At 51.2% G+C, this 23,227-nt stretch overlaps 1 protein-coding gene across 2 annotated transcripts in view; it reads right to left on the bottom strand.

Annotated features, from left to right (window-relative positions):
• Positions 1–23,227, bottom strand: part of COL5A1 (collagen type V alpha 1 chain) — a 131,794-nt gene that overhangs the window by 63,190 nt on the left and 45,377 nt on the right. For both annotated transcript variants that reach the window (XM_061352391.1, XM_061352390.1), the window contains exons 5-11: positions 11,703–11,834; positions 9,644–9,790; positions 9,277–9,525; positions 5,518–5,670; positions 5,161–5,217; positions 1,264–1,305; positions 1,020–1,082 (exon numbers count right to left, since the gene is read on the bottom strand). In XM_061352391.1, the coding sequence (XP_061208375.1) occupies positions 1,020–1,082; positions 1,264–1,305; positions 5,161–5,217; positions 5,518–5,670; positions 9,277–9,525; positions 9,644–9,790; positions 11,703–11,834 (843 nt within the window). The remainder of the gene's footprint in view (positions 1–1,019; positions 1,083–1,263; positions 1,306–5,160; positions 5,218–5,517; positions 5,671–9,276; positions 9,526–9,643; positions 9,791–11,702; positions 11,835–23,227) is intronic.

Below are 23,227 nucleotides of genomic sequence, written 5' to 3'. Positions count from 1 at the left end.
AGGGCACTGTCGGGGGCTCAGGCCACAGCCAGCTCCAGGTGGAGAAGGATGTCCGTGCTGCTGGGAGCCCACTGGAACTGCAGAACACCTATTTTGAAAGCGTATCTGACTGTGCCTGACATCAAGATGCACCAAAGCACCCGAACGGGGTCAGGCTCCAAACTCCATTTGTTTTGTTCACAAAGTGCTGAAATCAATGAATTTACTCATGCAAAGTGACTGGTGCTGGTCCACGCAGCCCCTGCACTGCTGCTCAGCTGCCTGCAGCACACACTGCTCCTGCACCGGGCAGGAACCGCTCTGCTCCTGCCAGCGCAGCACCACAGCGGGGCTCCATCACCCAAACCAGCACTGCTCAAGGGCACTCCTCTAGTTTCAGGCCCAAACGCAGCTAAGAATGATCCCATCTCAGCTCCTGTGCAAAGCCAGAGGCCATCGGTGCTATGGTGTCAAGGCACAATCCCTGCGCTGGCTGCAGTGCTGGAGGTGATGGGCAGCCTGGTCCCATTGGGTACCAGACAGGGACCTGCTTGCCCGGCTGTCTCTGCCAGGGAGGGGGAATAGGCTAGAACAGGGTGAACAAAAGCAAAACCTTGTGTTGGTACAAGGGTCATTTCAGAGCCCCAGCTCACAGAGTGGGGTTTAACTTCCAGCAATCCCAAAAACACATTTTGCTGCTCACATGGTGCTGGTGCAACACGCGCTGACCCGAGGCTTCAGTCCAGGAGCTCCCAAAACCACAGATCAGCCTGATCCCAGGTGAGGACCCAGCAATAATGAACAAAGATGCAATTCTGACCAAAGTGTGGTGCTAAAATGTGGGATTTGGGGCCCTGGTCCACAAAAGTGCTTTGGGAGCAGCTGAGACATCACAGAGCCAGCAGCAGTTTACAAAGCAGTTGCTACCAGTGACAAAACTGATTTAAAGCGATATCAAAACCAAAGATGCAAACACCAAGTTACAGCCCCACTTTGCACATACAAAGTGAGCCAAAGAGGAGAAAACCACGGGTACTCACCCTCTCCCCAGGGTCACCCATTAAGCCCACAGGTCCAGTTGGTCCTGGAGGTCCTGGAAGACCCTAGCATGGAAAAGACAGGGAAAAAACAAGCTGCTTAGAGCTTTCTCTTCAGTTTTGCACCAGGAAATGGACCCCGAGCTCTCTGCACCCTCGGTGGGTGTCTGGAAGCAACAGAGCCCTCCATGTACATCAGCACCCCAGAGGCGCGCGCACCCTGCGGTGCAGACAAAGGGACACTTACTGCTGGGCCTTCGGGTCCGGGGGGGCCTTCCACCAGCATACCCTGAGCAATGGAAGAGAAGAAGAACCATTAGCAAGGCACAGCCTCACGGTCACTCTGCCCACAGGGCTGCAAAGCCCAATGCCTCCTCTGTTCTGAAGTATTCCAGCTCCTGCTGCCGGGTGTGGGGACCCCCGAGCTGCAGCATCTCTGCTCCCCCCGGATGAGAGGCACAAAAGGCATTGCCCACTGAAGAACGAGATACCGTCTATTTAAATCACACAGGGCACAGCAAAACAGCCCCAGCCCCAAGCCCACCCTTTCCCAGCACAGGGTCACCTTCCCAACCGCAAACCATTGCCCTCAGCACATGGCCAGCAAAGGGCAAACCCTGGGGCACATCCAGCCTCACAGTGCTGGTGCAGGAGAAAAGCTCCTCTTCGGGAAGAAGCTGTCTCTAGACCCAAGCAGCTTAAAAAAAGAAGTTAATAATCAAATAGTGGGGTTTTAAAATGACTTTCCCAGCAGCCTGCGTGCGTGATTTATCTGGGTACCCAGGAAATCACTGCGTGGGCAAAACGGTAGAATAATGTTATTCCAGTCCTTTTAATCTAAATATTTTGTCATAACTTTAAATCAGGTCTATCATGTACTCAGTAGAGTCGAGCTTTTTCTCCCCCCCCTCCTCATGGGTACGTAAGAGGCAGGAAAGAAACCTCTCAATAATCCCAGCAAATGCTTTCCTGACAGCATCAGGACAATCTGCTGGGAAGAGCCCCATGGTGAGCACGGCCCTGTTCCCTCCGGGCCAGTGACCGTGACCCCAGCAGCACCCAGGGTGAGCCAAAGCCATCCCAGCACTGCCCAGTTCATGGGCAGCAAACGGGGACACTTCTCCTGTGGGATGACCTCTGCCTGTAAAACCCTGCAGATAAGCACTGAGTTCATATGGGAGAAGCCAGGAGGAAACAAGTGCGGGGACTGGCCTTAGGTCACCCTTGGCCGGTCTCCTGGACTCAGCTCCAGTGCTAAAAGCCTCAGCTGACCCCATGGCAGCCACTACAGCAGAGGAGGGCCCAGCTGAACCCATCTGAAAAGGCTACAGGGAAATCCAGGCATTCCTGCCCCAAAAGCCACAGTCTCTAAGCCCAAAGGAGCATAAAAGGGGTGAAACATGAACCACCCCTGCTTCCCCTGGTGGGATGCGCGTTTCTGCACCACTAATGCGTGGCCAGTGCTGTTTTCTGTCTCTCCCAGTGTCCATGCGACTCATTTCCACCTCGTATAAAAACTGGCTCCCACCCCACTTGGAAGGGTGAGGGGAAATGTGCTGCTGCTGCCCTCACAGAAGGCAGCGCCTGTGCTGCTGCTCTTCACCAGGGAAGAATCCAGGTCCCGGGCTTCACCCTGTGCCCATTTTGACAGCAGTTTTCCTGCCTGCCATGGAGACGCTGCTCTCGTCTGGGTGGGAATGAGGGCGAACCCTACACAGCATTCCTCCGACCGGCACTAAGGGCATTATTTGCTGTTGGAAGCTACCACGAAGATGCTGGTGGAGAAAGTGTCCCCCAAGCCATCCACCAAGCACCGGCTCCTTTTGGGGCAAACAATGAGGACATTGTGCAGGGAACCCCAGAGGTGCCAGCAAACCGTTTCCCATATGGAACCCCCAAGGTCCATCCCTGTTGAGACCAACGATGGCACATTTTGCTGTGCAGGCTCTAAACCAGACACCAGTAACTGTGTCTGGGCTGCTGCAGGGCTCCAGCCCACAGAGGTCTCCCCAGGACATACGTGGGCTGCTGGGTGACCATGCCATGGGCTGAGCATGCTGAGGTCCTGCTTCCCATGGCCAGCTGCAGAGCCTGGGGCCGCTCCTCAGTGTGGGGTAAGGGCCGGGGCTAATGAGCCAATTTGCAATGCAAACATCCTTGGCATCCTCCCATATTTATCTGTTGGTTTATGTTGAGCTCAAGCTTTAGGGACATCTGGAGATTCTCCTTGGCAAGAAACCGCCACTGTTTATATGAGTGCTCATCAACAGCAGCAATGGAAAAGTGGGAGGGTTTGGGGACCAGGACTGGTTTGGAGAAGGATGCCACCAAGGGCGATGCCTTGGGGGCAAACCGTGGAGTTGGGACTGTCAAAGGGGAACAGAGAGCATTGCTTCCACTCAGTCAACACCCAGGTGCTACCCACAAGTGCGGCTCATGTCACAGAAACAGCCCAGACGCTGGCTACAGCACATAGAGGTGGGTGCAAAGGCTCATCACACCCAGCCTGGAGCAGGCAGGAGCACCAGGGCCCCCCCAAGCACAGGCAGCCTGGAGCCTTGAAGGATGGGGGTCCCCACCATCCATCCATCCCCAGCTCAGCCCTCCTCACCCTGCAGCTGTGCTGCCCCGCTGCCTCCAGCAAGTGTCAGCACCGAGCAAGGATTGAAGGACAGGAGGGTGGAAGGGAACCTGCAGGATCCCACGAACGCCTTCGGGCTTCTGTCCCCTCTGCTGCAGCTCCCATCGGAAAAAAGAGCTAAAGAGCGCAGCGAATCCGGGTTTGTGCTGCAGAGGAACCGCACGGCGCGGGACAGGGCGGCATTTGGTCTTGTTTACTCTCTGGCACAAGCGATGCATGCTCCAGTGTTTTGAAATAGCGAAGGCAGCCAAATTCTTTCTGGATGATTAAACTTAACTGTTTTGTTGGCTCTGCAGCCTTTCCGATGGGCTCTGCACGGGGCAGGCTGGTTTCTGCCATCGTTTCCCTGGGGTTCAGCTGCCCCCCACCCTTCCCACACCTCTGATAAGCAAACTGCTCACTCCTTGTGTCTGCAGGGTGGGAGCGAGCCCCAGGAAGGAAGAGAGGGAAGGGAAGGTCAGAAAAGCTTTTACAAGATGCTCAGTTCAGGCTTGTCAAGCCCTGCTGCACCCCTGCTCCCCCCAGCAGAATGTCGGTCAGAGAAGGAAAGGGAGGAGGAATTAAAGGGAAATAACTGATGGGAAGTGCTGCTGCACTGGGCCCTTGCCAGAGAACCCAGGTTAATTGAGCTGCTGGTTAATTGAGCTGCTGGTGCATGGGAGCATGCGGGGAGGCGGCTGCAAGGACCTGCAGCCCCAGCTTCAGGCTGGGAGGAGCACCCATGGGAGCACCGCAGCATCCTGGTACCCAACAGGGGACACACACGTGGCCATCAACCCCCAGCCTCTTGCTCTGCCCAGTGGGTACCTGTGAGCAAGCCCCAGGTGTCCCCATAGTGGCTCCATCCTCATGTAACAGGCTGCTCAGTTGGGCACCCACAGTTTCTGCTGACTGCAGAGGGCACAGGCAGCTCTTTAGAGAGAAAAACAAGCCCACAAACAGGCCAGGACAGACCATAAAGAGAGAGCTGGGTTCCACTCCAGATGACATGGGGTTTCTCGGGAAGCTGATGGGACCCTGCAGCAGGAGCAAACCCATCCTCTCCCCCAGCCATGTGCTGGGAGAACTGCTTCATTTCCACAGAGATCAGTTCATTAGTGGCACAATTAAAGCCAATCCCAAGCTGCAAGTTCAGGTCAGGATGTGACTCAGCCACCAGCGCTTGGGGACTTGGGGTCACTGTGAGCTGAGGGCACTTCAAACCTCCAGAGAGGTGGGACCTGCCCCCTGCCTGATGCTTCCCCTCTGAAAGGCCTGGGTTTATTCTGGTAAATAAGAGATTTCATGGGAAAGACTGAACTTCATGATTTCAGTCACTGCTTGAAGGGTTTTAAAAGAAAAATGCACAGTATTTTGTATTTAAAGTGTTTAAATGAACCAAGTAATTCCTCCATGGGAAATTCTCCTCCCAGCTGTACCAGAGCACCCCAGGCCACACCAAACATGTCCCTTGGACTTCTCCCTTGGGAAAACACTAACACCAAAACACCATTTGATCCTTACCGGCTCAATAATCGCGGGCTCCCCTTTCTGTCCCTTCTCGCCCCGTGGTCCACCGATCTGCAGCACACAAGGGAAACACAAAACCAGAGTCAGAGAGGACATCACCCCCATCAGCATCACTGCTCTGAGCAGGATCCGGACATCCTGGACCAACTTCTGCCCCAAAAGGATGCTGATGCTCATGTAGAAGAGAAACCAGCACCTCCCCACCCCATGCAAAGCACGTGCAGTGCAGGGGAATGAATCCAAGTGAGATGTTCTCACTGGTTTTTGCATTGCTGATCTTTATGCTATTAATGATGGGGTGACAAACACTTTGAGCCAGACTCACCTCCTATGGGAAATAAAATCTCTTACCCCTTCATAGATGGTGTCCTGGTTGGCAGGCATGCCGGGGCCGATATCAGGAGAGACTGTTCGGTCATAATAGTTATCATAGTAATTCCCATCATATTCTTTTATTGTTTCCTCAGTGAAATCTTTATCCAGGTCGTCTCCTCCCTGAGCAGCCTGGAAGCAAAAGAGCAGGAACACATCAGGCTGTGCACGGTGGAATAAGGGGTACAGGGTTTGCAATGTGAGGAGGATGCATTACAACAACAGTTGTAAAGAACAAGCACAAGCAAAGTTAAGTTCTGGAGTTTTAAAGTCTCCAGGGACCTCTAAGGGTTTTCCAGTGGCAGGGAAGAAGGATGGGAAGATCTTTATGTCAAAAACTCCCTGGGATTGCTCTGTCAATCCCTGCAATAACACTGAGTGAGGAAAACAAAGCAGAGCACAAAGCACCAGCTCGCATCAGGAGCACACTGCAAGCCCTAAGGACCTGAAGAAAGAGGCAATGGAAGTCTCAAACTCCACGCCCTCCTCGTCTCTCACAGCCTCGATAGAGATGCTGGATTATTAAAGCATAAGAATTGACACATCCAGTCTCATATTTAAAATGCCCACCAAAACCTCAATCTGGTGTTGTGAGTATCTGATCACAGGAGGAAAGGTGGAAAAATCCAAGTTCGCTTCTACACAACCTCCTGTTTGCTCATCCCGGGATCCAAACTGTGACTGGAATTGTGCAGAAAGTAGAAGCAGAGGTTTTTCACAAATCTGATGCATTAATCCCCGAATCCTTCCAGCAGCAGATGCTGGGCAAGGACATCCAGACAAGCATCAGAATTTCCTTGCTCCTCTCCATCCCTCTGTGCTTTCTGCAGCCTGGCAGGCAGCTGCCTCTTGGCATCATTTGCTTTGAGCAGCACTGTGAAGAACATGTGCTGCTGCTGATGGGTTTTCTTGTTTCTTTCCCATCCAGGTAATGACCAAAATGATCCATAAATTGAATTATTTCCAGTGCTTCCCAGAGAAATCTCCTCCCTATTATGAATTCAAAATCACTTAAATGCCACCATCATTTCCAGACCTTGTTTCGGTGCCAAAACTGCTCAGAACCACTGAGCACAAGCATCTGCATCCAAATTCAAGAGGTTTTCAGTAAGAATAAGCCTAGTGCTAAGGCAGCCACAGCTCTGATACCCCATCTTCTTTTAGCTTTGCAAGCACCAACCAGTCTTTGCAGGAATTATAGCTTGGCAATTACTCAATCAGAAGGCTCGGAAAAGTTAGCATCACTTTTCCTCTGTGCTGTTCAAATGGATTGGGTGCTATCACTCTCTCTTTTATCCTGTTTGCAATCTTTTATCTGGGTTTGCACTTTGAAACCTTAAAACCTGTTTATCTCGCTACAAAGATTCTGGATTTAACATAGCAAGCTTGTTCCAGATTGCACTGCTTTAAATGAACATCAAAAATGTCTGGGATGATATTTTGATTAAGGTCCCAAAATCCATTTGCATGGGAAGATTTGCTTGAATAAGTGGGCAGAGGAGGAGCAAAGTTCTCCCTGCTGACAGCTGCAGGTGCTTGGGAGGAAAACCAAAATAAAAGCCCAAAAAATCATCTCCTGAACAATGCTGTTGGACAACTACAGTCTGCAAAGGAAACAGGAGGCCCAGAAATCAGTGTGCAGAACACTGTGCCTCTGCTTTGCTGGTAACAGCTTCATTTAAATCTCCTTTTAGTCCTCCCTTTAGAGAAGCAATGCAGATATGAAGCCCTGCTATATGCATCTGGACAAGCAAAGCAAACTGCCTGATGAATAGCAGGCAATGAGCAGAATCTATCTGCTCCCAGCTCCTCTTGCTCTCAGGAGTATCATTGCCTACTACATCTCGGAATTGCTTCCCCGGCATTTATCAGGAGTTATGAGCCAGGATGAACCCGCAGCCCAGGAGAGCTCAGCGCCTGCTCCTGCCTCTCAAACCTCTCGCACTGGTTTCACTTGTCCAAAACTGACTCCCCTTTTCATTCCCATCGTAGGAATTAACGTCTTCCCAAGCTGCAGCCAGGTGAGTGCCAACAGTGCTGGGCTCTGTGGGCAGGAGCCTGGGAGGTGACATCCCAGTGCACAAACCCATGGCCACGAGCACTCTGCTTCCTGAACCAGCCAAAACACCTATGAGATTTTCAATGGATTTTTGTCTCCTTCTCTAAAGAGCAACCAACCTTCTCCAGCCCCCCAGCAGCTCCCGCTGAAAGCCTGCTCTTAAGAACAGGCGTTAGGCAGGCAATTCCATGCAGGAGATCCTGATCCCCACTTCTATACTGCTCATAAAGCAGCCTGGATTAGAGGATTTGGTTTCCCCAGGAGCTGCAGTCTGAGGTTTTAACCTGCAATCCATACCCTCCTGGGTGCTTGGCCCTCAGGCAGGCACTTCTGGGGACTCTTCCCTATGTCACACTGCATTAGCCTTTGCCTCAGTGCATGGGAATCTCCTGCAGCCAGGCAAGCTGTGTCTTCTGCTCTGCTCCTCAGCTAAGAGATCCTGGGAGCCATGCTGCATCCTTCCCTGTCCAAATGCCCCCTCCTTTGGAGCTGCTGGAGGGGAAGAGCTGCACTTTGTCTCTATGAGATGCTTTGCTGAGAGAGGGTTGAGCTTTCACACAGGAAGGCTTCACCGTGTGTTTCCCTACCTGAACTTTCCTCCTCTTACTTCCTTTTCCTAACAACCAAAGCAGCCCTCGAGCCTCTTATTTCCTCTTCCATTTTTTTCCTAAGGTCACGCTATCCAATCTTTAATTCCTCCCTGTTAGAAAGCTCAAGCTTAGCCAAAGATTTCTGGCTCTTTGTCAGGAAACAGCAACATTTCCTATCCATGGGTTCCCTCAGGTTGGCGCTCACTTCCTTGATACACTGCAGCCTTTTCTGTTCCTCTCTGTAGATCGTTTTGGGTGGCTCAGCCTCCTCCTCCACCACAGTTTCTACACTGCCTGGCTGGACACGACCCCTCTGCATCACCAGCCCCAGGGTGCCGAGTCCCCCCATAACCACCACAAAACTCTGCCAAGCCCAATCCTCCCTCCCAGGAAACATTATCCTGCTGTCAGCTCCCCTTGCTGCTGCTCCTGGATAGCAAAATCGGCCTCATCTAGCATTATTTCCTTACATAGTGGCTGCAGGGCAGTTTGTCTAAGTCTCATCTAAAGATGAGCCCCACATTCATCTGCTTGATGCATGCCAGCCATGGGGCCTGGACTGCTCTCCCCCTTGAGCAGATGTGGCACAAAGCAGAGGTCCTCACTCTGCTGGATGCAGGAGTTTGAAATGAAGGGCTGCTCCCAGTGTTGAAACGGGTTTTTTGAGCATTACAATCTAAACCCCTGAAGATGTTCGGTGGGAATGACAAGATGAAAAACACTGATGCTTTCCATCAAATCAACATTTTAAGGATTTGTATTAATAGCTTTGAAATAAAACGATTCTACTTAGATTTTAACAGCAACCCTCATTTTTCTTCTTGTCACACGAGCACTTCACGAAGGGAAATGCAGATGTCAGCATGAGCACATTTTTCCAGGGGAATAATCCTTCACTAAACCCTCAATACCTGCGTTCCACACCCTGAAATATCTGGAGCGAAAACATTTTACAAGAGACTTCCTCTTCCAAGAGCTGCCCAAAGCACTGCCAGATTTACCACCTGGGTGAGCACATCCCCGCGGCTCTCCGAGACACCGCGATTCATCAAAACCACAGAGGAAAGGTAAAAGCATTCAGTGAATTACATCGCTCTCGTTGTAGGTGATGACGGTGCTTGTGGGGAGCTCAGCTTCCACAGCGTTCTCAGTCAGTCCCCCCTGCGGGTCTACTTCTTCATTGTAGTTGACATCCTCGTAGGGCAGAGGTGTGAAGTACTCCTCGTTAATGGTCTCATAGTTGTACTCATCCACGAGGGGATCACCCACTGTGGTATCCTCTTTGGTCTGCCTGTTAGGGTCCCCTCCATCCGGAGATGCTGTGGGAGCAGGATAGTCCTATCACAGGAATAGAACATCAGAATCAGAAACAAAAGCAAGCCTTCTGCACCATCCTCCACCTCCCCTTCTACAAAGGTGCCATTTGTGAACCCCATCTCTGCCACTGAATTGGTACCTGCTTGGTTTCGGGTCTCTCTCCAGCAGGCACTTCAGGAGCGCTGGGTTTGGCGGTGGGAGCTTCTGGCTTTACAGATTCATCAACATCCTCATAGTAGGGGTACTCATAGTAGTAGGTGTCACCTTCGCCCTCCGCGTCAGTGTACTGCAAAGAGAAGGTAAGAAGCAGAAAATAAGCTGGCAGCACCCAAAAGCATTCCTGCCAGCCCTTTTAGGCATTTTTCCTATCAACAGGGCCACGCTGCGATGCAGAGCCATGCACTGAAATCTTTCTCTTCCTCTTGTTCATCAGCTTCTATGAAACCTTTCACCAAAGCTTTAGGCTGCTATTTGTGATGTGAGGAGGTTCTAAATCATCCCTCTGTCCTCTGACCATCGGTGACAGCCCAAACCTGACGCAGCTCAGTCACCCATGATAACACAATACAGAAACATTAACTGGCTTTAGCCTTGGACTGCTGGGACCCTGAGGTCACACGTGTGACATATGGAGAGAGGTGGGAAGAACACACTTGAACTGTGCAGCTGCCCTACAAAGCTGGGATACTACTTTCACTCTAAGCACTAACAGTATCCATGTGACTTCCCCTGCACCCGCAGGGCTCCAAAAGCAGGATATTCTCAGTGGTTTCCACAAGGCGTCAGTCATTCTTCAATATGAAACACAAACAGAACCTTGGTTACAGCCAGGCATGGCAAATCTCTTTGCCAGTCCATCGCTCTGCTCTCACTGGCAGCAGACGCCGGCGCGTGGAGGAGTTATTCTTACATGGAGCAGTGCAGCCCTAGAACAAGCCAGCCCTTGTTGAGCTGCTGGCTCCAAGAGAAGTTTTATTTTCCTACTAGCACATATCTTGACTATGCCCAGGTCTGTTTCATTTTACTTATTTATTGTTTCTCCAGCAGAGCTGGCAAAGAGGTTACAGCACTTCCCTGGGGCTGGGCACCCTGCGAGCATCACCCTCCTGCCCAGATCCCTGCTCAGCTGGAGGGTTTCCATTCAGTCCCAAAGCTAAGGCAGAGCAGGCTGCTGGCATTACAGCTTCCTGGAGGGGAGACAAGATCTCAGGCAGAAGCTCTTCCCTGTGAGGGTGCTGAGGCGCTGGCACAGGGTGCCCAGAGAAGCTGTGGCTGCCCCATCCCTGGCAGTGCTCAAGGCCAGGTTGGACACAGGGGCTTGGAGCAAGCTGCTCCAGTGGAAGGGGTCCCTGCCTGTGGCAGGGGTTGGAACTGGATGAGCTTTAAGGCCCCTTAACCCAAACCATTCCAGGATTTGTGGGGATTTGGCAGGAGTCCACAGATCTGAGACCAGCTGAAAGCAAGAGAGTGCATGGGGGACCAAGAGAGCAGCCAAGACGCTGTGAAGCAGCTGAGGATGGCAGACCCTCCAACTGCTGTGAGCTGAGCCTGAGACCTCTTAAGAGGGTGTAAAATTCAGGTGATGCTCTTCTGGAAATCAGCCACACTCAGGCATTTCTAATGGAGCAGCAGAAATAAGAGGGCATTTTGTACCAGTCTTTCCTTCCTTTATTTAAAGGAAAGATCTGGGGTTAACTCTTTGCAGAAAAAACACCGAGCACAGCAGCTTACACAGATGAGCCGGAGCCACACGAAATTCAAGTGTCAAACGCACGGGCAGAAGCATTTCCCCTCCTTTAGCACCTGTTCTAAGGGAATATGGAAAAGAACTGCTAAATCTTTTTACAAGCTCAACAGTTAAAGCTGGAACCTAGAAGCAGGCACCTGCTTTGGGCAGGATTCACCTGCCAGGGAGGGTCGGTGTTTCACACTCAGCTCAGGTTGTCTCTCCTGCATGGCTCTGAGCTCCAAGTGAACATTCATTTCCATCTCTGGAACTGGGAGGATCCCAGAAAGGAAACTCCTGAGGGCAAGGACCAAGAGCAGAACCTGCACACCCTAAAACCAGCTCTGTCTCAGCCCTAGGAGAGCAGCTGCAGGGAAGCACAGAGGGAGGAAGGAGCAGAGTGTTTGCAGCCACGCTATGGAGCTGGATGCTGCTGCCCTGATGCATCCCCCAAACCCCACAGGAGCCTTACGTATTCATCCTGGTTGGGGTCCTGGGACTGGGGGGAGTCGGGGATGGCGGTGTCGCAGTCGGGGCTGTAGTGCTCGCAGTAATCATGGGCTGCTCGCGGGTCTGACACGATCAGGAGCTGCTGGATGTCACCCTGCAGGGGAGGAAACAAGAGCGTTATGGGGACGGAGGGATGGAGCATGAGACCGCAGGTGAGGGGATGAACACCACACGACAGGAAAAGCAAGATGCTTGGAGTGCCTCCTCCCTGACCCAGACACATCACCTGAGACGAGCCAAGCGAAACCCCCCCGTGCCCAGTGCAGGGTCAAGCAGCCGCTTATCTCTGTGAGGTGTGAAGCCACCGTGCTTCCTGCCCGGTCCCAAATGCACCTTCCCAAAAGATAACCACGTTCATTTCCAGGTTACTGCAGCAACCAGCACAACATCTGGGCACCTTTCAGATGCTACACAAGTTACCTTAAAATCCAGCATTGGTTTAATCTCATTAGTCACCGTTTCCTGTGAGTAACCTTTACAAAATTAGCAGAAATGTCTGCAAAGTGGTTTTCAGCTTCCTAATTTAAGAGAAAAATATTCTTTTCTTTGCTTTTTTCTTTTTAACAAACCCACAGAGCAGTTCTGTCACTGTTCTGGCTTGTGCTTTTTCAGTGTAACCACCAGAACTGGGGATGCAGCATTAGAACACACAGAACACCAAGCTTTTGTCTCAGGACATTGCCCATTCCCAGCCAGCTCTGGCCACTGCCTGACACCGTGACCTATGTCCGTGGTGTGACCCTGAGGACATCACCCAGCCCTGAGCAGAGACCTGAAGGAGCTGAGGGTGTTACTGGGTTTCTAACACCATCCATCACTATCCTCATCCCTGCTTTCACAGGCATTCGGAGCATCACACCAGGCTGCCCCTTTGGAGCTGCCTCCACTGGAGGATGCCCAACCTGGCCAAGGCAACTGGCTTAAAGTTGATTGATGGGAAGATCCTTCCAGCTGCTATTTCTGCTCACAGGACTTCAACCACCCTGCCCCTCATTGACAGCCACGTTAAGCCATTAATGCCCTTGTCACTTAGGTGGTTAAAGCTCCCCAGTTTCCATCGGATTATGGGGAATGTCTGGCACTGCTGGGATAAGCTGAAATAAAACAGCCACAAAAGCAGACTTGGTACTTGTCTGTGAGAGGCAAGGAAGGAAGGCTGAAAGCTTTTTCTTCCTGATAAGGCTGGATTTACACCTCAAGGAGAGCTGATAGTCTGCATCCTATAAGTGACCAGGACTATAACTGTGTTTCCTCAAGGAACAGATAAAGCAAAGAAAGGCACGTTGGCTAAACGCAGTGCAAAAGGTTAAGCAGAAGAGAATTTGCTAAAGCTGAGTTTGCTTTTAGTCTCAGCTGATGGCAGCTCCTGAGCTATGCATGGGGAGAGATCCTGGCTCAGTGGCACCCTGCTTCCCTGCAGCACACCAGGAGCTGAGCATCCTCTGGGTTTGACGGCTCAAGGCATTGGCAGCACCTTGGAGCACACGGGAGGACATTCCCTGCACATCCCAAAGCTCATGTCTTGGGGCCATGGCACAAACCCCAACCTCCCTCAACACACCAAAGGACAGCGTTGGTCCAGCAGCTGCTGCTGAGGAAGGGGAGAGAATGCACAAGGGAAACTTCCTGCTAGTTCTGGGTCAAGAACCTGAGAAAATCAATGCGTAATTGAATAGATTTGGTATGTGAGGGGTGCCAGGAAAGAGCGTGAGCTGCCTCAGACAGCTCCTTCAGAGCTCACCACGCTCCGTGAGCATCATTCAACATGCCTACTATTTTCCCATTTCCTTTTCAAACCCAATCAATCACTCTGCCCAGCAAAGTCCATCCTTTCCTTGTTCCAGCAGCAGCATTCAAGCATGCAAGGTCAGAAGGAAAACCAGTGGACCCAGCTTTGCAGGGATAAGAGCCCCGGGGAGCATCTGAGCTCTGGTACAGACAGGGGCTGAGCAGCTCAATGGTGGGGGAAGGAGGAGAGCTCACAGAGTGCTAAACCATTCATCTTTGTTTCATTACCAGCAAGTGCACAGCACTGGTGGATACCCAGTGTAAAAAACAGGAGTAAAACCTTGTTAGCAAGATTCCCACTCAACTGACCTCATCCCTCACTGCAAAACAATAAAATGGGCTAATTTAGCTGGCAATAAAAAGCCCCACTCTCCAAACCCCACAAAGGATGCACAAAGCTCTGCTGTCAAGAGCCCCATTGCTTTGATTTAAAAAGCTACTTTAAATAGAGCGGGCCATGCTGGGAGCCTTTTGTGTCCTCTCAAGTGTGCTGCTGCTAATAAATGTCACCAGGAGATAGCTGCCCCCGGCCCCGCACCCTTCCTCACTCAAGGCTCTGTTTGTTGCACTGTTGTGCTTACACAGGACACCCCAAGCCCTCTCCTTCCTACGGCAGCATCTGCTTTTCTCAGCAGGAGCAGTGATAACGGAGATACCATTCACTACCCCCCTTGCATACACATGCAACAGCAACCGCTTTTCCATGAAGCCTTTGTAAGGGAGAGAACTTCCAGTTACAGGGAGGAAGTGGTTTGGAGACTTCACCAGCCAAGACATTTCGGGGTTTGAGACTCGTTTTCAAGTAAAGAGGTATCTAAGTCAGGGAGCAAGTCAGTAACACACTGGTGCTGCTTCAAAGGAGATGGCACCAGCTCAGCATCCAGGCACCCATGCAGGTGGGTGAAGTCCTCCTTTGGCATAGGAACGAGTTGGGTATATCTGAGCACAGAGGGCTCCATGAAGTGCTCCAGTACCAGAGGTACTTAGCACACAGAGGCAAGGCACAGTTATACACATACAGAAGGTCAGTCTGTGCCTGGAAATAGCCAATTTCATCCATCAGAATAACTAGGTTTTTAGAGAAGGAATAAATCCTATATTGACCTTTATTCTTAGAGCTTCCCATGAAAAGGAGGAGGCAGGACAGCACATTTATGAAAGTGACTGTGAAGCCCAAGGCTTTTATATGCTCCACCAACCCCATGTAAGCGCTGTTAGGACCAGTGAGAATCTGACATTTATGGTAAAGCCATTTATGCCTGATGATTCGTTTGCTTTACAGATTAAGTCCCACCAAGGCAGTTGAATTCAAGGCCCCAGCCAGCTCCCAGACAAGGCTGGAAAAGCTCTTCAGGAGCATTTTTTAACACTTATTCTATATGTGTGCAGCAATGTCACATCACTTCCAATGACATCAACTGCAGTAACGTGGGCAGATTACTGTGGTTCACCAAAACAAACAGCTGGCAAGGCCAATCCCAGTGACTTCATCTGGCACCAGCGGCAGCTCCGCCAGTACTGGGATGCTTCAGGGCTCCCACTGCACCGCACTGACAACTAATTGGGCTGTTGTTTCAGTGCCTCACCCCTGAAGTCTTGGAGCTTCTGAACATCCATAAGCATAAATCCTGCTTGGTGTGTTGTTTTAAGCTCCTGCATTTAAATTGGAGCCACAGGGCCAGGGTGTCCAGCTGTAACACACCAAAAAACTATCCAAATTATTGGAAGCAATTGGGATGTTGCTGGGTTTTATTATGAGAAACTCATTGGTTCCATAAATGCAAACCCAGCTGGATGGCTTCAGAGTGGCAGAGGTTCAATGCAGCAATATGATAAAATGGAAGCTTAGGGATCCCAGCCACCGCAAGCATCCAAAACACCTAATCCCTGTCTGGGAGACAGCCTGGCAGCCCCGGATGTTCCACTTGATAAAGGCTGTCACCAGCGCTTGCCCTGCACACAGCGGCTCTGCCCCACACCAGGAGGCTCCTTGGCTGCACAGGTTGCACTAAGAGCTGCGTCACCCCAAAGTCTTCATTGAAGGAAAGAAGCAAGGGGTGACCCAGAGCTCCCCGTGCCCCAGCTCTGCCACTGCAGTGAGCCCCAAGTGAGATGTACAGGAACCACTCAGAGCACTGGGGCATCCTCATCCTCCTGGCATCATCCCAGAGCCCCTCGTTTAAACACAGCTGCTCCAGAAAAGCAGCCAATGGCAGCAACAGGGTCAGATGAAGCCTTGTCACCCCCACCAGCCCCTGCCTTCTGAACCCCTCTCACTGGCCAGACCTGACAGCAGCGTGCTCACCAGAGAGCAACAGGTACCTAAAGGGCATCCTTTGGGCTTCCAAAAAGCCTGCACTAAAAAATGGATGTGAAGGCAATAGCTGAAGGTCTGGCTCCAAAAAAGCTTGATTCACATGCAGTCATGAGTCAGCTACAAATACTTGGTGGTTTGGGTGAACCCAACCCGGATGTTTGCTTCCCCATCCTGCACAGAGGGGCTGCAGGAACGGACAGGGCAGCTTTGCTGTGAGGCTGCTGCTATTTCCCCTCTCAGGCTCCAGTTACCACAAAAACGGCTCCTTCTGGTTTTCAGCACTCAGATGGGAGCCTCTTCAGAGCCCTCTTTAGAGAAAACAGCTTTAATTAAGCAGAAAGGGATAGAAGTTTCACTGGAACCAAATATAACCTCAAGGAAATACCTCCTGAGGGCTGATAATAGCTCCTCTTTCTCATTGCGTCTATCTGGGAGAGGGGTTATCCCTATGAACCCAGCTCTCCCCACCCATCAGTCTATTCCTGCACCTCCAGCCAAAGCTCAGCCATTCACATTTCTGGTATTAGCCTTACAGAACACAAACTACAGCATCATCTGGAGAACCCACATGGCTCTTCCCCTGGCCACAGCAACAAAGGGAAAACAAGCCCTTTGGCTCAAAGGTAAACAACCTCCCCAGGAACTTTCAGCCTTCATTTTAGGATCCCAGGGAGGATGCACACAGGGATCCATCAGCTCACTGTTAGCCCTGGCCACTGGATTTGAAGGAGAAAGGCAGGGAAGCGCAGCCCCCTCCTCTAATGTCTTTTCTCCCTCCCTGAACTCTCCCACCCTCCACTCCTAGCTGCTCTCAACACCCAGCCCTGCTCCAAGGGATGGAATCACAGTCGGGCAGTGCCACGTCATCCTTCCTCCATCTGGAACTGCTGGATCCCCGGGTCAGCCGCTCCACGGCTCTGCCCTCGAAAAGAGGCTGTTTGGAGCAAGGGGCAGTATTTGCTACACGCTCCCAGAGACCACAGAATGCTGTAGGTCTGTCAGTGTAATACAAATTACAAGCAGTTTAGCAAGGACTCCTTACTGGAAGGGAAAGGACAAGCAATTCTCTAAGAGGAGAACAAAAGCCAGATGGCTTTGCTAATTCTGGAAAGCCCTCCTGAAGAAGCTGTCACTCTGCCAATACCCAAATACCAGTCAAGGACTCAAGCCATTAGCAGAGCGGGAGACACTAACACAGGGTTCATTTCCAGGCAGCTGCTCCCCCCCAGCCCCACTGACCACAGTGTCCATCACACCCCACCCTCATGCAGACGCTCCCCTGGCAGCACTGGCACAGCACTGAGCACCCTCCGCCTTGATGGAGCTTATCCCAAAGTCCTTGTTTAAGTGACAAGGCAGAGCTAACTCCCAGGGACAACATGCAGTGCTCAGCAGCAGCATGGACCATTTACCTGGCAGCACCCTGTGGGAGATGGACAGACCCATCCACCCCTCCAGCTTCCAGTCCTCAATGGGGGAAATATTTCCTTGCCTTTCCAAATGGCTGAGTTTGTCAGAGCCATTAATCACTGCTGACAGCCCAGAGCCACGTTGCTCTCCCCGCTCCCACACAGCATCTCTCCAGCCACCCACTCCTCAGCCCTCTGCCATCCTGATCCACGCAACCATCAAGTCCTGCCCCAAGAGCTTCTCACACAGGGACTGGCAATGCCCTGAAAAGAACAGAAAAGGGAACAAGATGAAAACACCTGACCAAGCTCAGATGGATATTTAACTATCGGGCAAGAGCTCAAGCCTAGCTCCAGACTTGCCACCCGGACCGCATGGTCCTGTCCTCCCTGCACCAGCTCCCTTCATTGCCAACACTGATTCATCCCCAGGCACTTCGCCAACTGACACCTCCATCCTTTCAGGAGACATCCAATCACCACCTTAAAGATCCCCAAAGGCCCCGGGGCTGCTTCATGCTTTGAGGCAGTTGTACTTCACCTTATTCAACCTTGACCCTGCCTCACTGAAGGGGGCTGCAGGGCTCAGCACAACATGAGCATCACACAGTATGTTAGTGTGGCTCCCACCATAAGCCATAAATGAGCATTACTTCCATGATGGAATCTATCTTCCCTCGCTAAAAGCCTATGCCTAGACTTTGGAGGACAGTTTTTGTCTGGAAATTTACCAAATGGGTGGAAAAACCCAGGTAAGGTAAATTAGCAACCTGGCGTTTAATTAAGGTCCAGGAACTTACAGGATACAAGGCAGAGAGAAAAACAATCCTTAAGGAAAAGGCAGCTCGGAAAACAGGTGGTGTCAGCAGGAGCACAAAGAGCATCAAATCTACAAAACATTCACAGCAAGGCTATTGTAGCAATGCACTTCTCCGGGGTTTTTGTTTCAGAGCTGGGAAAGCCACTGTAGGGACAGGGCAGCATCCCTCCTCCAGCCACGGCGCTGATGGGGCAGGACGAGAGGCACGGCTGCTGGTGAGCAAGGGGGATTTTCTCCAGCAAATGAGAAAATATAAGGTAGAAAGAAATCAGGGAAACACATCTGCATGTGTTCGGTGTGTTGCCTCACAGGAAGGTAAACGTGGCCACTAGAGCAGAAATGGGGCTGTGGCTTAACCCCCTTGTCCCCACTGTACCGGCCGAGAGGCTCCCACAGGAGCATCCCAGGTCAGGCAGTGCAGAGCAGGAGGCAGTGTCCGGCCCACGCATGTACCAGCGGACGGGTCCAGCTTTCCCTTGACTCATGATCTTAAAGGTCCTTTCCAACCCAAATGCATCCATGATTCCACATCGGGTGCTGCAAACCCCAGACACCGCCTGCATGCTCCGCAGGGAGCGCTCCAGAGCCGACAAGCTCTTTGAGGAACAAGGGAGCAGAACCCAGCCTGAGGAGAAATGACCCCTCAGCTTCTGCTCATCCTCCTGCCCCACAGCTCTGCACCCGCAGCCTTCCATCAGCTGCTGCAAGCGTGGTGGCATCACCCTCACACGCTCCGGTTCTTCAAAACAGAGCATTTGTGAGCTTTGATTTTCCCTTCCCCTTCAAGCTCCCACTCCCCTCACTCAAGGCGCTTTTAAAACTGTTTGCTTTCCCTGTGGCCAGCGCTCTGCTGATCTGTCTGCATTCCTCCTCTTTTGATGGATCACAAACACCAGAACCCTTTCTCTGGGCTAGGAAGGGATGCCCAGGGCAAAGCAGCAGCCAAGCAGCAGCAGCTGCAGGAAAGGAAAAGGCAGCCAAGACACCTTCAAAAATAAAGCAAATACAAAAACCTGCTAAAAACACCCAGAGACACAGATATCCTGAAACCAACATCACGGTACTCTGCTCCACCGGCTATTTTTATATATTTATGTCTGTTCAACAAACCACAACCTATCTGCAAGGAATTTCTGGGCATGAAACCATCAGTTATGGACACAGAACACAGGATGTGATGAGCAGTGTCCCCTGCTCTGCAGCCACAGCTGGGATGGATGCACAGGGAGAGGGGCTGCAGGGACCAGGGGGACAAAAGGCTGCTTTCTAGTCCCTCATCCTCCTCTACAGCTTGGCCAAGCACTGCAGTAATGGAGGCAAAAAGAATAGGAGAGGTTTTTGCAGCTGTTCTGCAAAGAGGGGGAAAATAACAGCACAGAGCTGAGGTTTGTAAAGGCCAAAAGGAAAGAAAGAAAAGAACCCCCTGAAAAACAGAAGTGCCCTCCTCCCCCTGCCACTGAAAACACCACGCTCCTCTCAAGTTTCATTTTCCTATTGTAAAGTCACTCTTGATGCTTGCAAAATGAGCGTTTTTAAAGCTTTTTGTTGAGTGTGCTCTGGGCAGATGCTCTGAGCCCCCCAGCAGATCAGAAACAAGGGAGGAACAAGGCATCGAACCCACACGGCTTTGGTGAGCTGCAGGACCCCTCGCTCAGAATTCATCACATTCGAGTGGCTACTGTCTCTCTGAAGCAGCAGCTGCACGTTTGGTCACCCACAAAAGCTGGTTCCTACACATACACCCATGCATGCAGATAGTCCTTAGTTATTACCCAGGAACATGACACTTTTCAAGAGCACTTCACCTTGTGTGCTGCAGAGCAACAAGGATGCAGCCCCTTGCACACCATCTGCACACTTCTCTAAGCTCCCCTTTGAAACCATAGCGTTTGCATCTCTCTTTTGCACAGCCATGCTGCCTATTTAAACATGCCTTTTCAAGCATGACATCTATAGGTGCAGCTGTTAAGCACTAACTCAAACCAGCTCCTCCACTGGAGAAAAGCATCCACATTTGGGTACTTTTGGAAGACTTTACGACTTTGTTTCCACTCCTGGCACAAGGCAAAGCCTGTCACAAGCCTCGATTATTGGGATTTCCATTCCCTGCAGGAGGTGCAAAGCCACAAGACCTGCTTGTGGTACCCACCAGGGCTCCAGTTTGAGCCCCAGCCATGCAGGAAGCCCACACTTGCAGTGGGTGAACACGAGTTCCGAAGGGACCACAGGGCTGGAGAATGAAGAACTGTGTCCATGTACAAGGGGCAGCCTGCTGTGGCTGGGGACCATCCACTGACACCCTCCTCTTGAGACACCATTTCCAGACCTCCTGCAGTAACACCTTCCCAAGAACCTAACAGGGCCGGAGCTGGAGCCCTTTGGCTCACTGGGACTGAGTCACCAGAGGTTCTCACAGCTGTGGGATGGAAACCTTGCAATGAGATCTAGCTAGACCACGCTACCAAGCAGGCTTGACTGGAAGCAATAACTCCTTTGCTGGCTTCTTTCTGTGCTGGCTGGGCGAAGGTGTGCCTTCTATTTCAGGGGAAGAAGGGAAAAAGAGATAAAAAACCTGACTCCAGAGAACCCTTCCAAAGTGACTCAGTTTTCTTTGGCTGCTCCCAATCTCCCATGGACATGGTAAATAGTCTGACTCTCCTTCCCCCCTCCGGTTTTGACTGAGAAAATAGGAAACCAGTTCTGGGAAGAGCTGGACTGAGAGAAAAGCAGGTTTAGACTCAGCACACAGGGCCAGCTTGGCAGGAGGACGTGGCACCCTTGCACCATCTCCTGGGGAACGTGTGAGATGTTAAGGTCAGACTCTATGTAAGTCCTTTGCGGACCTGATCTGTGCATGCTCCCGGTGTGGGATCCACTGGGGCAGAACCAGTGCTTGCACGTTGCCAGCAAAAGGAGCTTGAACTGGGTTTATCCCTAACAAGGATCCTACCTAGAGGGAAGCGTTTGGAGTAGAGCTGCTGTATGCATGAGAGGGAAACACCTTCACCAAAGAAACCACCCAGCCTTCTGGCCACCTCTGTAATTCCTAGTGCTAGCAGCTACATACTCATCTCTCTCATGAGCACCAGAAACCACACGGAGGGTTATTAAACCTGAAGATTTAAGCTAACACATGAGGAAGCATTCTCCTCTAATCAATTCATTAGGACAGCAGTGCATTTTTTTGGCTGGTTTCCCCTGAAAGCAAGCCATGTGTGATCCCTGTGCAGCCACAGGTGTGTCCATCCATCCCAGTAACTCCTGGACCTCATATAGCTGATTTCAATCACTTCTGACAGAGGAAAAAGGCTCAAGATAATTAAACTCCCATAAATGTCATGGAAACAGACAGCTTAGTAAGAGAAACGCATCGTGCAAGTTCATTGTCTGAGGGAGGCTATGCAGTGAGTTCACATATGGTGAGCTATAGGCATGCACAATAAAAACACATCACTTTAATGTTCCTACTGTAAGAAAAGTTAAAGCAACCACAAAACAAATTAGAAGGAATCTAGACTTGACTCATCTCAAGGCATCTCCGAGATTCCCCGTTCCCACAGTAACTGGAGAACGATGAGCTGAAGCACCACAAAATAAGCAGTTCTTGTTGCTTTTCTGCCTATGCACAGAAAACACCCTCTTCTCCTCAATTTTCCAGACCCAAGAAGAATGGAGGAGCAACCCAAGCGCACCCAGGTCTCAGCTAGCCAGCTCCCTGAGGAACACCACGGGCACAGCAGAGCCCAGAGGTTTGGGTGCTACCTGTCATCAGGGGATGGCCACGGTCAGGCTGTCCCTGCCACCCAGGCAACCTCAGATGGGCCTTTACTTAAGAACAGCGGCTTATCCATCTGCCCAACAGACTTGTAATTGCCACTGTCTCTCCAGCAAACACACTGGGATCAAACCCTTGGAGTTATTTTTTGCCCTCTGTGACCACACAGCAGCTTGTCCCTCTGTGATTTCTGCTTCAAACTCCTCATTTGGTAACTTGAAATCAGCATTTACATCACACTGCACACAAATTACAGTGCTGATCCCTAAAAATAGAGGCCCCACAATCACCACGTACTCTGCTGTCACTGTTTTTACATCTAACCCAAATGCAACTTTTATAGCGTGGTCACTGTTAGGCTTTTTTGCCCCTCCCAATTACAAATGCTTCTCCCGGGAACAGTGTAAATCCATAGGATAGCTTTGAAAGGAATGCTTTCAAACCTGCCCCACAATTGCACTGCTGAGCTCCCAGGTTAGAGGCACCCACCATCTGTTCACAATATTGATACCACCAGCTGAGGGTGACCTCACAGCAACAGAATTCAAGCCCAAAGCTATCAGATATAGATCCAGAACTTAAACACGGTTTTCTTTTCTCCTTTTGGCTCTCTGTTCCAAGGAGTTTGGCCAAGGAATGAGCGGAGCCCCACGGCAGAAGTTTTTCAAGCAGCTCCTTCCAGTTGTTTTCCAATAGGAGCTGATTTGGCACAGGCCTACTCACATGGTGTGGTTTTGGTCCCTAATTGAAGCATCAAGTCAGATTATGCTGCTGAGCCCCTGCAAGCAGCAAATCAGACTGGTCAAGAAAACCTCTTGATACTTGCTCAGAAAGTTTGCTTCCATGGATGTGCACGAGCAGGACAATGCAGGAGGCACCTGGGAATGGGATCTGCAACTGTCACCTCCTCATGATAAGTCAGGGGAAGACGTTATCTCGTGAGGATAAGGTTAGGGAACAGCGTGAGAAGGTGGTGCTGTCCCTGACAACCATCCCAAGTGCCCAGTATGCCAATGGGGCTGAGCCCCCACCAACCAGTGATGCCGGACAGGCTGGGAAGGTACCAGAACCAGGCAGTGTTTGGCTTCAAATCAGTGAAAGGCAATGAAGCATTTTCCTCTCCTCTGCATGCACACCCCATGTGCTGCTCCTGCAGCCTGCACCCACACCACCACCCTCCAGCAGGGTGCTAAGTGGAGCCCTGAGGCCAGGGTGTGGGGACCAGCACAGGTCAGCACTGCCCCACGGGCAGCATCCCACAGAACTCCCATGCAGTTCCATTAATAGCCAGCCTGCACGTTGTGGGAGGCATTTCCATAAAGGGAGGAGAGCGCCAGCCTGACCTTCCACTGTCCAACATGGAAATTCAAAGGAAGAA

The sequence above is a fragment of the Neopsephotus bourkii genome, unplaced genomic scaffold (genome assembly GCF_033783945.1).
Source record: "Neopsephotus bourkii isolate Nb327-2 ecotype Australia unplaced genomic scaffold, CSIRO-AGI_Nbou_v1 NB_659, whole genome shotgun sequence".
Classification (NCBI taxonomy): Eukaryota; Metazoa; Chordata; class Aves; order Psittaciformes; family Psittacidae; genus Neopsephotus; species Neopsephotus bourkii.
This window is presented reverse-complemented; position numbering and strand designations above follow the sequence as displayed.